At 41.7% G+C, this 14,371-nt stretch overlaps 1 protein-coding gene across 4 annotated transcripts in view; it reads right to left on the reverse strand.

Moving 5' to 3' along the window:
* The window catches only part of CACNA2D3 (calcium voltage-gated channel auxiliary subunit alpha2delta 3), a 1,133,445-nt gene that overhangs the window by 315,361 nt on the left and 803,713 nt on the right, over positions 1 to 14,371 (reverse strand). For all 4 annotated transcript variants that reach the window (XM_069736702.1, XM_069736703.1, XM_069736699.1 and 1 more), the window contains one exon: positions 4,680 to 4,751. In XM_069736702.1, coding sequence (XP_069592803.1) covers positions 4,680 to 4,751 — 72 coding nt within the window. The remainder of the gene's footprint in view (positions 1 to 4,679; positions 4,752 to 14,371) is intronic.

Raw genomic sequence — 14,371 nt, forward strand, 5'->3', positions numbered from 1 at the left:
GCAAACAGATTATAAAAGGAATCATATCTATATGCTTCTTTTCAGACGCCTTGTTGTGGATAAATCAGCTTTTATCACTTTATATAAATTTCCATTACACTGACATTCCCACTATGGTCATGGGTGACTTCAACATCCCCATTGACACTTCCTACTCAGCTGTTTCTAAGCTTCTATCTCTCACTTCCTCCATTGACCTAGGTCAATGGCCGTGCGCAGCCACTCACAAAGATGGCCATACACTGGACCTTATCTTCACCCTCCTCTGTTCCCTATCTAACAACTCACCTCTCTTGATGACCACAACCTACTTACATTCTCTTCCTTCTCCTCTCCAGGTTCACAATCTCCACTCCACAAACTTTCACACACTCCCAGAAATCTCAAACATCTTGATCTACACTCACTCTCTGAACCCCTTTTCCGTTTTGCAGACATAAGTTCCTTACACAATGCAGATGTTGCTGATGCTTTATATAACCCCACAGCAGCTGCAGCTCTCGAATCAGTCGCCGTCTCACACATACCAAAGCTCGCAAAATCAACAGGCAACCCTGGTGCACCAGCTTGACTAAAGAACTGAGGAAGGCTTCTAGGGTTGCTGAGCAGAGATGGAAAAGATCCCATGCAAACAAGGCATTCATCATATTCAAGCAGTCCCTCACTACTTTCAAGTCCACACTCACTGCAGCAAAACATACATACTTCTCATCTCTCACATTCTGTCTCACAACCCTAAACAGCTATTCGACACTTTCACTTCATTCTTCTTTTTCACAGCACTCCCTCTCTCTCTTCTCATCTCAGCTGAAGACTTTGCCTCATTCTTCAAGCAGAAAATTAATAGCATCAGACAAATCTTCTGCATAAAGTCCCCACAGCCCCTCCTCATAACTACCTAGCCCTCCTACTCCAAAATCAGCTTTTCCACAACTACAGAAGATCAACTTTCTTCTCTGCGCTTCAAATCACATGTTGCCACCTGTTCACTTGACCTGATCCCATCCCACTTCATCCCAAATCTCACCACAGTATTCGTCCCAACCTTAACTCAACTATTCAACCTGTCACTACAACTGATGTCCTCCCGTCATGCTTCAAACATGTCTCGATCACACCGATCCTCAAATAGCCCTCCCTTGACCCATTCTCTCTATCTAGCTATCGCCCCATATTATATCACTCATATGCCTCAAAACTACTGGAACAACATGTCCATTTGGATCTGTCTTCTGATCTCTCCTCCCACTCCCTCTTTGACAGCTTACAACCTACTTGTGACCTACAAACTGCTAAAGTCAAACAAAACTCTGTCTTCCTCCTCCTGGACTTGTCCTTTGCCTTTGACACAGTGGATTATTCCCTCTTAAAGATTCTCTCATCTCTTGGCATCACAGACTTTCCACTATCTTGGATCTCCTGATACATAACAGACCGGACATTCAGCGTCTCCCACTCACACACCCCCTCCTCACCTCGTCCCGTATCTGTCTGTGTCCCCCAAAATTCACTTATATGACTCCTGGTCTTCTCAATCTACACCTTTGGCCTGGGACAGCTCATAGAGTCCCACGACTTTCAGTATCACCACTATGCAGATGACACACAGATCTACCTCTCTGGACCCGATATCACCTCCTTACTAATCAGAATCCGACAATGTCTGTCTGCTATTTCATCTTTCTTCTCTGCTAGATTTCTAAAGCTTAAAATAGATAAGACAGAATAATAAACAGGAAATAAAATATCAATAAAAGTCAATAACATTCCACATAAATGCAACAGCCAGTGGGAATGAAGATTTCGAAGATAGACATTTTCTTTGAAGAGTAAATGTTTGAATATTTTTGACACATTATAGCCCCTACCCACTGGTGTTAACCACTGGCAGTACAGGTTGTGAAATAGAGATATACCATGAAGAGCAAAAGGGTAACAATATTTTGAACTTTTGACTATCAGGTTCCATATCTCATTATCCACTTCTGCTTTGAACATCAGACTACCATTATTTAATTGACAATCATCTTGGATATCTCATTTTTAAATTTGACTTGTAACTATTTAGCATATGATTAGTTATACAGATTCTTTTCATGTCACTGCATTTTTGCTCCTATTTTGCTCCTAATTTTTAATTTTTATTATTCTGTTAGCATTTTGTAAATCAACCTTTGGCATTCAACAATGCCTGAATCCTTTTGAGTATGCTCTCAATCAGATTCAAACATGTGTGGACCGGAATATCTCTTCTACACGTTCTCAAAGTTGGTGCATACGGTTGACTCGCTTGGATATGTATACTGATTTTCTTGAATTCTACCCACATGTTTGATTGGGTTGAGGTCTGGGGACTGTGGGGGCCAATCCAGCACCTCTACTACATTATCATTGAACCATTTCTTCACCAATCTCGACGTATGCTTCATGTTGTTGTCCTATTGGAACACTATGTCATCCGTTTCAAACCCATAGAACTTGAGTGTACGAAGTATCTCATCTTGTAGGATACTCACATATGGCTCAACATTGAGACCAACATCAATCATAGTCAAGTATTCAATACCTTTGCCTGTGAAACACTCCATATCATCAGGCTTCCTCTGCTGAACTTGACATTTCCTTCAATTTCTCAATCTGTTAGCCCCCTTTTCCCTTTTTTCTTTCAGACCCATTTGCACCTATCAGAGCCTAGTCTATTGACTTTTGTATCATTGCTGCAAATCATGAGTTTAATATCTTCAAATGTCCACTTTTCCTACTTGTTTGCAATCTCAAACCAATGCTTCTTATGACAATATTGAAGTTGAGGCTTTTCACCTTTTCTCGGTCCACCATTCAAGGCATGTGTAATGTGCGCTGCACGGTGCTTGAATTGATGTCTGGGATCTCACTATTATGAAGCATGTAAGCCACCTCCACTGCCGTGTTTGTCTCGCCAGAACTGATAGACCTTTTGTTGAACCGACTTGTTGACTCCGATATTTTGCTTGGATGTCCACCTTTTGGCTTCTGAATAGATGGACTTCATTTCTTATTTTTCCAACTATCATGACACTCACATGATGCAGTTCAGTAATGTTCTTAGCCAAGAGACTGCTATCGATGAGTTGGATGATGCCGTTTCTCCTGTCTTGGGAAATCGTCTTCATCAGGGGTGTTAAACTGCATTCCTCGAGGGCTGCAAACAGGTCATGTTTTCAGGATTTCCTTGTACTGCACAGGTGATAATTTGATCACCTACACAAATAATGAGTTGGTGATTAAATTATCACCTGTGCAGTACAAGGAAATCCTAAAAACATGACCTGTTTGCAGCCCTCGAGGAAAGCAGTTTGACACCCCTGGTCTTGATGACTGCTCCTTAATTCGAACCAGTGACCTTTCACTTGGAAATCAACCGAATAACACACTGAGCTATTAGGAAATGTGAGAACAGGTTGTATTTTATAGTATTCAGAAAGAAAAATATTCTTCTACTACCAAGCGCAAAACAGACCAAAGCAGTGATAGGACACGAATCCGCAAAACTAATAATTTGCTAAATAGATGCAAGTCAAATTTATGTATGAGAAAGCCAAGATGAGTGTCTATAAATGATGGTAGTCTCATGATCACAGCTGTAGTACATGGTGAGATATGGAGCCTGAAAGTCAAAAGTTCAAAAAATTGTTACCCTTTTGCTCTTCATTGTAAGTGTTCAGCTTTTCTGTAAGCATCTGTACTGGTTAAATACAAAGTACATAAGTTTGTATACCATCCTGCTCACACTCTGAGAAGAAAGTGAGCACTTTTGTCTCTTTGTTGGAGCAATCGGTTGAGGTCTCAGGACCCAGATCCTATTATTGAACCCCAATGTTTGACCCATTCATATGTGTGGAAAGCACAGTTACTTAGTGGTCCACACTGTGGCCTTGCAGCGCTGGGGTCCTGGGTTCACATTCCACTAAGGACAACATCTGCAAGGAGTTTGTATATTCTCCCTGAGTGTGGGAGGAAACCAGAGATCCCGGAGGAACCCCACACAAAGACATAGTGATAGGGAATGTGGATTGTGAGCCCCAGTGGAGACAGTGATGATGATGTCTGTAAAATAGGGTTGAGCGACCTTGACTTTTTTAGGGTCGAGCCGGGTTTCGCGAAACCCGACTATCTCAAAAGTCGAGTCGAGTGAAATCGGCCGATTATGGCGAAAAGTCGAGGATCGATCGAAACACGAAACCCAATGCAAAGCCAATGGGAATTTTTTTTTTTCTTTCTCTCTCTCTCTCTCTCTCTCTCTCTCTCACTCTCTCTCCTCCGTCCGTCCCTGAACTGAAAAGCTGGTGTTACACAGTGCAAATCGCTACAGCGCACAAGCGACAACATGGCGATAGGCGTCCACGCCCCTAAGACCTATGTCATCACTCTGCCCACGCCCCTTCATTGGCTGAAAAAAATGTCGCCAAGCGCGTCATACGAAACGCGACTTTGGCGCGAAAGTCGCGTACCGCATGGCCGACCCCACACAGGGATCGGGTCCGGTTTCATGAAACCCGACTTTGCTAAAAGTCGGCGACTTTTGAAAATGAACGATCCGTTTCGCTCAACCCTACTGTAAAACACTGGGGAATATGATGAAGCTTTTATATGTGAGCATAATAGATATATTTAAAAACTATTGTATATGGAAGCCATACCCCTTTGTCCACTGTCTTCTTCACTTCCATGGAAAATTTTCCTGTTTTTCTATTTACCATTGCATTTCTCAGCTAGAAAAAAAAGGAATACATGATCACATCTGACTTTATAAACTGTGCAAAGTAATATGTGCTGGGATGATTATGTAACAAAAATGTGAAAACTCGAACCATACATTCCTGCTGCCAGCAACTAAATCAATTTCAACTCTGTAGAGCAGAATGACGATTTGGAAAGGAAACAAGAGATTCAATAACATTTATTGGGGACACCCAAGTAGTGAAGCTGGGGAACCCAACCATCTCGTTGCTGAGCGCCTGTAGTCTCCATCACTCAAGTCCTGTTGATCGTCGTTTTATTAGATCACATTGCAAAAATTCAAAATATTGATCACTGATATGTGCCAGGGAAATGTGCCCATCAGAAACAATTTAGTGGAATGACTCGGTCTCTGCTAAGGCTGGGTGTGATGTTTTGTAGGACTATTTTCCATGTTGTGAATAAAACTCAAAGAAACCTTTAAAGGAAAGAAAATATAAAATCCAAGAAAGAATTGAAAGTAGACATTAACCTTTAAAGGACCGGGAAAATTTTGACCATAAGACCAAAAACTTTTTGTATTATTATTTTTATTATTTTTCCATTTTGCACTTTGGCAGTCACAACGTTTCAATTTTTTTTCACATAGCAAGGCCATGTTTTATGTGGGGTGGGAAATTAATAATATTATTATTATATTTTTTTGATAAAATACTGTTGATTCCAATGTGCTGTACATGTGAAGAGGGTTTACATACAAACACATTAACTTACAATGAACAAACTAACAATTACAGATTTGTACAGAGGGAGAGGGTTTTGCCCTTGCGGGCTTACAATCCACAGAGTAGTGGGGAACAAAATACTAGATCGGAGGGTGGTAGCAGCTCTGGTAGAGGGGAGGTGGCAGCGGGTCATTTTGTATTTTGGGGTCAAGTTGTAGGTTTTCCTGAACAGATGAGTTTTCAACTTATGCCTGAAGGTTCCAAATGTGGGAGACAATTGGACATGTTGAGGCGCTGAATTCAACAGGATTGGGAATGCTCAGGTAAAATTTTAGAAGCGAATTGGTGAGGAACGTAGGAGAGCAGAACTGAGAAGGCGGTCTTGTGAGGACCGGAGATAACATTTGGGAAGATATCCGGAGATTAGTTTGGAGATGTATGGAGGAAACAGATTATGGGTGGGTCTTGTAAGCAATTTTTAGTCACTTAAACTGGATTTGTTAGAGAATTGGAAGCCATAGAAGGGATTGGCAGAGGGGAGAGGCGGAGGAGTAGTGGGGATAAATCAGCCAACGGAGTTAAGAATGAACTGCGAAAGTGTAAGTTGGAAATCTGCAATAGTCGAATTATGAGTTGTACTTTATATCTGTGTTTTTGGATACTATACATGAGGATATATAAATATTAAGGTTGGGAAAAAATCTTCAAAAAGATTTATTATTAACATATTAATCGAGCATGCCAAAGTCACTTGGTTAGCACCCGAGCATGCTCAGATAGCTTCTTATCCGAGCATTTTCGCTCATCACTAATTATCATATCTATGACCAGAAAATGAATATTCCATAGATTGTGATCAACGGTCAATTGTATCTCCAACATTTACATGCTGCCTCCCTGCTGTGTGCATCAATCATCCAGACTTAGGAATTAATAATGATAAAATATTAACATAGTGAATCCCTAAGTGCAGGCTCGGATTGGCTCACAGGGAAACCGATAAATTCCCTGGTGGGCCGCTAAGCAGTAGTTGGCTTAACACATTTGATTCGCTATGTACAGACAAAAGCAGCAGCTCATCATTCACTCAACAAACTACCTAGCTTCTTACTACATAGAAACATGGGTACATTTGTGATTGAGTGTAATGTAATATATGCAGGTAGCTGTCATTGGACCCCAGAGTCAAAGTTACTGGTGGAGTCTTACCACCCCTGTCCAACGCTGCTAAAGCTAATAGCAAAACATCAAAACTTTGGAGATTCTTTGGATTACTTTTTAAACAAAATGGCTGTTCCCTGGTGTCAATAAATGTAAATGCACAGTAACAATAAAATAAAGAAATAAAATTAAAGCAAATACTAATAAAAGTTATAAAGGTTTACCATCCCTTTAAATGTACAGGTCACCTTTTTTTATATTAAAAGTGTGTACATTACCCCCACTATAGGAGACACCAAAAATGTTTTCTTGCTCTTAAACTGGACGCTACCCAAATAAAAGATATCAATTGTACACAATAGTCTATTCAAACACTATATTCAAACACAACCTGGCTCCAAAGGGTCTATAAAAAGGGACCCTGCAGCCGAAATTCTAAGTCGCAACCGCCGTTTACGCTGCGTCTGCACTCTGCTGAATTAACCTTCGCCATAAATGTTTCTCCCATTCACAAACGAGATCAATAGCCATTTATTAGCATTTCTTTGCCGGGCTATTATGAGTCTGTGCCTTCCCTCACACCTATAATTTTTTTGGAGTTTCATAATATTTTATGTGTAAGTGCTTAATTATGGACGCCAGCACCATCATTAAAGCAGCATGAGAAGCTTTTTGAAATCATCAATTATAGACACATTGTGTAACGCAATTTTCCAGTACAAAGGGGAAAGTAGTAAAAAAAAAAAGCTGAACGTGAGAGCAGCAGAGCGAGGGGTTTTCGGGCAGTGCCGAATAAACACAGACGGCCTTTGTCAACGCGAAGAAGTGAATTTTCAGCGGTAGATGAACCTGTGTTACCAGCAAAACACAAGCCACTTTATGTGCCTTATTTCCAGATTTCGAGTGTAAACCTCCAGTGCGGTTGGCGTTAGGGGGAAAAGTGAGCGTAATCCTGGCAGTGGCCCATTATGTATGATTGAAGAGCGTGACAAAGGACAATCAGCCCAGCTAGGCATCCTAATAAAATTTAGTTAAGGGTGAAAACTTTTCGTCATGTTCGGTGGGTTTATGGCATTAAAATTTGGCATTTAAGTTTTGTGCCTAACCATGCGGCCCCGAATAATCAGTCTGAGAAGTACATGGTAGAGTGTTCCATGCACATCTGGATCATAAAGAGAAGCCTCCGGACCCTGGGACTCTAAACAATCCTGGGAAGCGTGAAGCAGACTGATTGTTCTGTTTTGCAAATGTTCTACACATTAAAATGGAGATCATTCTTTGCTACATATGGTTAGTTTCATAGAAAAAGTTAAAGTTGTTAGAAAAAGTTAAGGAGTTTGTAATATTAGTATTTGGTAACTTATAGTGCGCTGGGTCTATATAAATAACACAGAGCCTGACACCATTGCAGTCAAAAAAATTGTCTAAAAAAATTGACACTGAATTTCTTAGGTTTGCAATTTTACAATAGGTATATGTCTGTGAGAACGCAATAATGGAGGAAATATACTAAGCTAGATGGTCCAGAATTTTGATTAAATTCGTGACTCAAATCCATAATTCATGCCCTCCACCAAATTTATTATGTGTTTTGGACACTTTCGTGTCTCGCTTCAAAAGAAGTGAGTTTTAGTAGCAAAGAGGAGCAAATTAAATGAAGCTGGGATCATACCCCCTGGCATGATTCATTAAGGGATTTGTGGCACCCTGGGCCTGCTGAAATGTAAATGTTGTTTTGTCCTTTTGGTCCAGTTCTTTCAGGCTGGTCAGCTGATGTTGCTTTGTAACTGATCCCACATTCCTTTGAATAGTCGCATGACGCATCAGCTGATCGTCTGTTATAGAGTTCTTCTATGCAGACCATCTATAGGTGTGGAGCTTTCCTGTGATGATGGTTTTGTTGCCATAGGAGCTGAGATTCCTGGTGCAGTTGTCTCTGCTGCTGTGGAGATTAGCAGCAGAGTTGGAGCTGAGTGTTTGTCTTTTCCCTTGTGTGTTACCATCTGCAGTGGTGAGTCTAGCAGCCTTGCCGGCCAGTGCACTAGCCAGGCTACATTGAGGTCACAATCAGGGACTAGGCACGTGATTGCAGCGGGTAAAAGGACCCACATTGGGCATTAAGGGAGCTTAGGGACAGACACAAGTTAGCGTCAAGACGGAGGTGTCCCATACCTCACTCCCTACCTTTAGAGCCTTCCTCTCCTTTTACCATCCCATTGAATTTATATGCTGTGTTGTCCACCAAACTTACCCGTGTCCGTGCTTGACACCCCCAGATTTAATGTGCATGCCTAAGAACCCGATAATTAGTGTGTAATCTTAGGATTTATTGGGTGATTGCCTGCGAAGGGTGTGAATAATTTGAAGTGGACTGTGACTGGAAGGATAGAAAGTGCTGCCCCTATGACTGAAAGAGAAGGTATGTGATGCAATCATCTCAGGATAAAAAGTGTTTTTTTGAGATAAATGGTGAAAACACCATGTTAGTGATGCACATTGCATCACTAATAAGACATTGAGGGCAGTTTAATATCAAAAAAGGACGTGCGAGGTTCACTGTAACATCACTGCCATTTCCTGATAATAAATTCCCTTTAATCAATATAATGCAGCTCTTAATCTCTACTTCAACCTCTTTATTGTATTTTGTAGGTTGTGGCCTATTGGTAATCTACTGACCATATAAAGTACTTTCTACGTGACTACCATTTAAAGGGTTTATCGGTGGCTTTGGTGTATCTTTAGCTATGAAGCTAAGAACTTACTGGCAAGTAATTGCTAATCACCTGCCTGTTCTGCCCTGCGACAATCTGTTTTGGACCACTCCGACCAGCGATTCTCCTACTTCCAGTGGCATCACATTGATCGAGCAGCTCTTTTTCTTCATCTTTGGTCTGTTGATGGTGCGTCACTGCAGATGTCATTCTGATGGACAGCCGGCTATCCGCTGCCTAACTGCCGGGAGAGCCTGTCAATCAGCAAGACATCGGTATAGGTAGCGATGCCCCATTGACAAAGAAGCCCAGAAGAAGAGGAGATAACATGAGGTCAAATGAAGCCGAAGAATCGCCGCCTGCCCATCTACTTTTCCATCAATCTTTAGTGTACTAACACATACTTCCACTTTTTTTAACCCAATAATTGTCCCCGCGCTCAAGAATTTTCCAGAAGGCAGCCCCAATTCTGCCTATCCCTCATCCCGACTGCGGATTTACTTCACATGTGACTTTATACTGTCTTTCGATTTTGGATCTGATCACACTAATAAGGGACGTATGGGTTTACTCTACTATAATACGATTATGAAGGTGTCACCATGAAAACGTACAGTATTGTTTTAATATCCTCGATCTGATCCATTTAAAAAAAAAAAAAAAACCTAAATCTCTTTATCTGAGCAAAGTTTGGAAGTCACGAGAGCGCTCATCCTTTCTTATGACTCACTATGTAAATTGTCTCATGCGGAGACCTGCATGTGAACCCAGATCGGTGCCACTTATCCTATCCTCAAATGTTTCTCCAAATGAACATTTGCAAAGGATTAAAAAGGAATTTTAGCCATGACAAAATCCGAAGATTAAAGAAGACTCATCTAAGGCTAGCGTGATCTAGTATCAGTGGCATGTTTAATGCATTCAATTATGCACAATAACAAGAATGTCTTAAGTATTTCCAAACCACTTTTAAACATGTCCCCACTGCCAGAAAGTGATGCCCCCCTTGGTGTACATATTTTTCAGTACCATGCATTTCTTTCTAAGAAGAGTTGCTTTGTGACCAAATGGACAAAATATTTATTTTGTAAGTAGCACTGAACCATACAGTATATACCCGATTTAACCTACAATATGTAGGGAGGGGTATGCCACTCGCAAAGCCAAAAAAACAGTTTTCACCCCAAGCCGCGCATTCGCACATCGGCGCATCCGCACATCCACACAGCTTCCGAGCTCACTCCACTCAGTCCAAATTCCATCTTGCACTCTGCCCGGTTCCGGCGGCCACACTTGTAAAACAGTTGCCTATCCCCTTTTCTGCGAAATGTTCACAAATGGTGGGTACTAAGTAGTTTCTTTACTTTTGGTAAAGAATTACAGGAAAATATATTTATGCATTTATGGTATTTTGACATGTAAGACTGCGTGCATTTATATGGCTAATGTGCATGTGTTCATAATGTGAATATTTGTGTGTGATATTTGTACATGCCTTTTTAGGGTCTATATGCATATTTTTTGTTTGCTGCTGTATATGCGTGTACTATGTAAATGAGTGTGTAATGTAGAAACATTTTTGGCCACTAACATTCATCTATCCTGCTGTGGAGAGACACTTATGCAATCGGTGATGAACACTTCTATTTTTAGGAGTTGGGAAATGGACCATAAAATTGTCCACATGTTGCTGCCTATTTAGAGAACTACACCTGGCAGACACAGATACAATGGAACCATTTATGGGCCATCTGCAGTTCAATAGTTCATCATAATTCACTCCTTTATATGCCTGTGACAGAAGCTGCTTGCATCTTTGGAGGTGGAAGTGGCCCTCTTACTAGTGATCAGGGAGCGTGCTCTCTGCTCGTTGGTGCATTGGGTGCTCGAGTATCGCGGGTTCTCAATAGTGATGAGCGAGCGTGCCCACCACTAGAACGTGCATCGAGGTGCTCGAGTATCGCGGGTTCTCGATAGTGATGAACGAGCATGCTCACCAGTCGACGGTGCATCAGGGTGCTCCAGTATCGTGGGTTCTCGATAGTGATGAGCGAGCATGCTCACCAGTTGACGGTATATCGAGGTGGTCCAGTATCACAGGTTCTCGATAGTGATGAGCGAGCGTGCTCACCAGTTGATGGTACATCGAGGTGCTCCAGTATCGCAGGTTCTCAATAGTGATGAGCGAGCGTGCTTACCAGTCGACGGTACATCGAGGTGCTCCAGTATCACAGGTTCTCGATAGTGATGAGTGAGCATGCTCACCAGTCGATGGTACATCAAGGTGCTCCAGTATCGCAGGTTCTCGATAGTGATGAGTGAGCGTGCTCACTAGTCGATGAGGCATCTAGGGGCTCAAGTATCGTGGGTTCTCGATAGTAATGAGCGAGCGTGCTCACCAGTCGACGGTACATTGAGGTGCTCCAGTATCGTTGGTTCTCGATAGTGATGAGTGAGCGTGCTCACCAGTCAACGGTGCATCAGGGTGCTCGAGTATCACAGGTGCTCAAGCACCATGCCCTAGTCCCCGCCAGTATGTTTTGTGGCTGTTAGACAACCAATAAACATGCGGATTTTGCCTACCATACACCATGGGTGTCAAACTGCATTCCCCGAGGGCTGCAAACAGTTCATGTTTTCAGGATTTCCTAGTAGTGCACAGGTGATAATTTAATCACCTACACAAATAATGAGTTGGTGATTAAATTATCACCTGTGCAGTACAAGGAAATCCTGAAAACATGACCTGTTTGCAGCCCTCGAGGAATGCAGTTTGACACCCCTGATATACACGCTCATGCAATAGACATGTTTATTGGTTGTCTAACAGCTACAAAACATGCAGGGCCGGGACTTCAGCATTGCCCTTGAGCACCCACAATACTCAATGCATACCCGAGCAGATGCACGATCAAGTGGCAAGAACGCTCACTCGTTGCTACCCCTTACCTCTTGGGCACTTGTGTGGCTGCACAGGTTGCACCAATGGTATGTCCACCCCTGAATGCTACATATGGGGCTTTATAGTGCCCAAAAAGGGCTACACATGATTTATATAAGCTTAGTGAATATGATTGGAATAGTCATTTTTGCATTTGCACCTTTTTTTATCCCAGCTTTTGCTGCTTGTAACCTGTTTTCTTTTGCGCATTATTCTTTTTTAAAATTTGTGCCTTTTTTAAAGCCTATTTTATGTGTCTGCCTGATTTTTTTATGCTCATTATTGCGGTTTGGACTTTCCATGTTTTCAGCTTATTCATCAATTGAGACTTTTTCTTAATTGCGCCATTTTTGCACCAATGTATACAGGTCCTTCTCAAAAAATTAGCATATAGTGTTAAATTTCATTATTTACCATAATGTAATGATTACAATTAAACTTTCATATATTATAGATTCATTATCCACCAACTGAAATTTGTCAGGTCTTTTATTGTTTTAATACTGATGATTTTGGCATACAACTCCTGATAACCCAAAAAACCTGTCTCAATAAATTAGCATATTTCACCCATCCAATCAAATAAAAGTGTTTTTTAATAACAAACAAAAAAACCATCAAATAATAATGTTCAGTTATGCACTCAATACTTGGTCGGGAATCCTTTGGCAGAAATGACTGCTTCAATGCGGCGTGGCATGGAGGCAATCAGCCTGTGACACTGCTGAGATGTTATGGAGGCCCAGGATTCTTCAATAGCGGCCTTAAGCTCATCCAGAGTGTTGGGTCTTGCGTCTCTCAACTTTCTCTTCACAATATCCCACAGATTCTCTATGGGGTTCAGGTCAGGAGAGTTGGCAGGCCAATTGAGCACAGTAATACCATGGTCAGTAAACCATTTACCAGTGGTTTTGGCACTGTGAGCAGGTGCCAGGTCGTGCTGAAAAATGAAATCTTCATCTCCATAAAGCATTTCAGCCGATGGAAGCATGAAGTGCTCCAAAATCTCCTGATAGCTAGCTGCATTGACCCTGCCCTTGATGAAACACAGTGGACCAACACCAGCAGCTGACATGGCACCCCACACCATCACTGACTGTGGGTACTTGACACTGGACTTCAGGCATTTTGGCATTTCCTTCTCCCCAGTCTTCCTCCAGACTCTGGCACCTTGATTTCCGAATGACATGCAAAATTTGCTTTCATCAGAAAAAAGTACTTGGGACCACTTAGCAACAGTCCAGTGCTGCTTCTCTGTAGCCCAGGTCAGGCGCCTCTGCCGCTGTTTATGGTTCAAAAGTGGCTTTACCTGGGGAATGCGGCACCTGTAGCCCATTTCCTGCACACGCCTGTGCACGGTGGCTCTGGATGTTTCCACACCAGACTCAGTCCACTGCTTCCTCAGGTTTCCCAAGGTCTGGAATCGGTCCTTCTCCACAATCTTCCTCAGGGTCCGGTCTCCTCTTCTCGTTGTACAGCGTTTTCTGCCACATTGTTTCCTTCCAACAGACTTACCATTGAGGTGCCTTGATACAGCACTCTGGGAACAGCCTATTTGTTGAGAAATTTCTTTCTGGGTCTTACCCTCTTGCTTGAGGGTGTCAATGATGGCCTTCTTGACATCTGTCAGGTCGCTAGTCTTACCCATGATGGGGGTTTTGAGTAATGAACCAGGCAGGGAGTTTATAAAAGCCTCAGGTATCTTTTGCATGTGTTTAGAGTTAATTAGTTGATTCAGAAGATTAGGGTAATAGGTCGTTTAGAGAACCTTTTCTTGATATGCTAATTTATTGAGACAGGTTTTTTGGGTTATCAGGAGTTGTATGCCAAAATCATCAGTATTAAAACAATAAAAGACCTGACAAATTTCAGTTGGTGGATAATGAATCTATAATATATGAAAGTTTAATTGTAATCATTACATTATGGTAAATAATGAAATTTAACACTATATGCTAATTTTTTGAGAAGGGCCTGTAGTACTTTAGAACATCCCTCTTGATAAAGTATTTCATAATTTTGTTTTTGCTTTTTTTGGTGTTCATTGTGTGGCAAAAATCACCTGGTAGCATGTTTGTCCAGATCAGTGCAATTACTGTGATATTAAAATT

The sequence above is a fragment of the Ranitomeya imitator genome, chromosome 8, assembly GCF_032444005.1.
Source record: "Ranitomeya imitator isolate aRanImi1 chromosome 8, aRanImi1.pri, whole genome shotgun sequence".
Taxonomy (NCBI): domain Eukaryota; kingdom Metazoa; phylum Chordata; class Amphibia; order Anura; family Dendrobatidae; genus Ranitomeya; species Ranitomeya imitator.